At 44.8% G+C, this 2151-nt stretch overlaps 2 protein-coding genes across 2 annotated transcripts; both read right to left on the minus strand.

Moving 5' to 3' along the window:
• Positions 1 to 161: 161 nt before the first annotated feature.
• Positions 162 to 332, minus strand: Pmar_PMAR016263 (hypothetical protein; the record flags this gene model as incomplete). The annotated part of the gene is made up of 1 exon (XM_002771104.1): positions 162 to 332. A coding segment is annotated over one exon (171 nt), but the record flags the coding sequence as incomplete, so codon positions are not given.
• A 52-nt stretch (positions 333 to 384) lies between these two features.
• On the minus strand, positions 385 to 2151 carry Pmar_PMAR016264 (Urea transporter, putative; the record flags this gene model as incomplete). Its single annotated transcript, XM_002771105.1, has 11 exons — positions 385 to 477; positions 530 to 664; positions 711 to 862; positions 907 to 1011; positions 1062 to 1117; positions 1163 to 1295; positions 1344 to 1487; positions 1684 to 1755; positions 1800 to 1863; positions 1913 to 2029; positions 2082 to 2151. Coding segments are annotated over 11 exons (1141 nt in total), but the record flags the coding sequence as incomplete, so codon positions are not given.

Here is a 2151-nt window from a genome sequence, read left to right on the forward strand (position 1 = left end):
GAGCCTCCTTGCTGCCAGTGTTGTTAGCTGTCGTATTAAGACTACTCGAGTTACTCTGAATACTAGTAGTAGTAGCAGAAAACTCCATACTTGGTGACGTCACCGTTAAACTCTGACGACGACAACAACACATTCGCCATACCACTCCCTCGACAACTCACATCCTCAGCTGTTGACGGCGCTTCCGGTTGCTGTTCATCCTTGACATACGACTGCCTCTCACCACCAGTAGTCAAGATCCTCATAAGAATTCCACACGCCTGATCAGCTCGGCTTTTAGCTCCCCACACGCGTTCTATATTTTTCCATAACCGAGCTGGCATCAATGGAACCTGAAAAATATCTTAGGTTCCTCTCAGCAAGATTCAAAACAGGTCCACTTACCCTAGCCACCACATCCTCCTGGAACAGACCAAACATAAACGTCACCATCATTGTAAATGGCACCGAATACGATCCGCCTCCCCATGGGAGAACCTGATCACCACCGATGCACCCAGGTTCGATTCCCACGCCCTCCACTTCTTACAGCAAGATTAGTCGCCAACTGCGCGAGAATTCCGCACAATACACAACCGAAGGTCATCCAGATGAAGCCAACCAAACTTGGCGCCACAAATTGGCCGCCCATTCCCGTCGCGTAAATGATCGGATTGAAACCAATCTGATCAACAACAACATCATCATTTTAATTAGCCATATTTTATTACCACTCCAAGCCCAATTATCGAGTTGAAGGGCATCCCTAGGAGCACTCCAGTAACAACTCCTATAAGGGAACCCCATATGGTGAGGAAACACGACGAAGGAGAGCCAATGAATGCGCCCACCAACAGACAAAAACCAGACCACATGTTCAAACCTGGGGTAAAAAATATGCACAAAAAAGAGAAAAAAACGTTATACTGAACATCATTTGAGAAATTCCCGTCATCCAGCTGCGGAAAAACCACTCAGCCGTGACTTGTCCATATTGCGGTGCCGACACTGGGTTAGCTGTATAAATAGTTTCTGATAAAAAAACCATAAATTTCACCAAATTCACATATACCGTCACTTACGGAAGTTAGTAGTAAGAGTTGCGCATGCGATCCAGGTCCACATGGAAATGTTGTACCTGCGTGCAAGGAAATGACAACCATAATAATAATATACTTCCTACGGCCAGGAGCATGCTGGAATACCAGTTTTGGCGGTCCATTTGGTATTCAACCACTGAGTAACAACAGCGCAGAAAACCGCCATAAAACTAAGTGGCAGAAAAAGTCGACAGCAACTTCGCATCACATCGTCAACTGAAAAGGAAAAATCTACTCCGAATTCATATACCCCCCCATGCGTACATGCTCTCGCTTGAGACGCCCTGGCATCGAAACAGCCCATAGCCATGCCTAGAAGGGTACCATTCAAACCGTATATTCCGGAGCCCACCAGAGGCTTCAACTCAGGTGGTCCGAATAGTAGAGGAAAACCGGTTGTATAACAACCTGAAAAACAAAAATTCTGAGAAAAATTTCGGGAAACTATTGAGAATTTCTGCAAAAATTTTCATGTAAACTTTTATATAGTGAGAAAACTCCTAAGCTCAGCTGAGGAAAGCGAATATATTCCTCCAACACTAATCGGACCTAATCTGTATCCACCTTAGGAGAACCTAAGATACCGCCCTCCCTGTTAACTTACATCCAATAAATGCACATATACCAACGCACCAGTTACCAACACAGGCACCCGCCAAGATACCAAGGCCCGTCCCTAAAAGATTCAAAGTAGGCCCAAAAACGGCATGCCACTATTACATATGTTGTCGTTCCAAGTCAGCTGAGCCATGCCTCGGATGACCGCACTTATGAACCAAACAAACTAAAAGAAAAAATATTCTCTTCCAAGAGTAACTCCACCGCATTATTACCTCTTTCCAGAATCCCTTGAGACCTCTGCTTTCCTCCTTATTGGGAATAGCCGGTTTTATGGTTTGCGCTTCACAAAAGAATACTGACAGCCACTTAGAGGAATCAACATAGTCGACCTAAAAACAACAAAACAGAGTCGACCGAAGAACTAGTCAAGTTTCCAAGTACCCATTTTTCAGCCCAATTACGCTTGATGGTGATATCAATCGCCGTAGTAGAAGTAGACGTATCATCGTAG

The sequence above is a fragment of the Perkinsus marinus genome, assembly GCF_000006405.1.
Source record: "Perkinsus marinus ATCC 50983 genomic scaffold scf_1104296963814, whole genome shotgun sequence".
Lineage (NCBI taxonomy): Eukaryota > Perkinsozoa > Perkinsida > Perkinsidae > Perkinsus > Perkinsus marinus.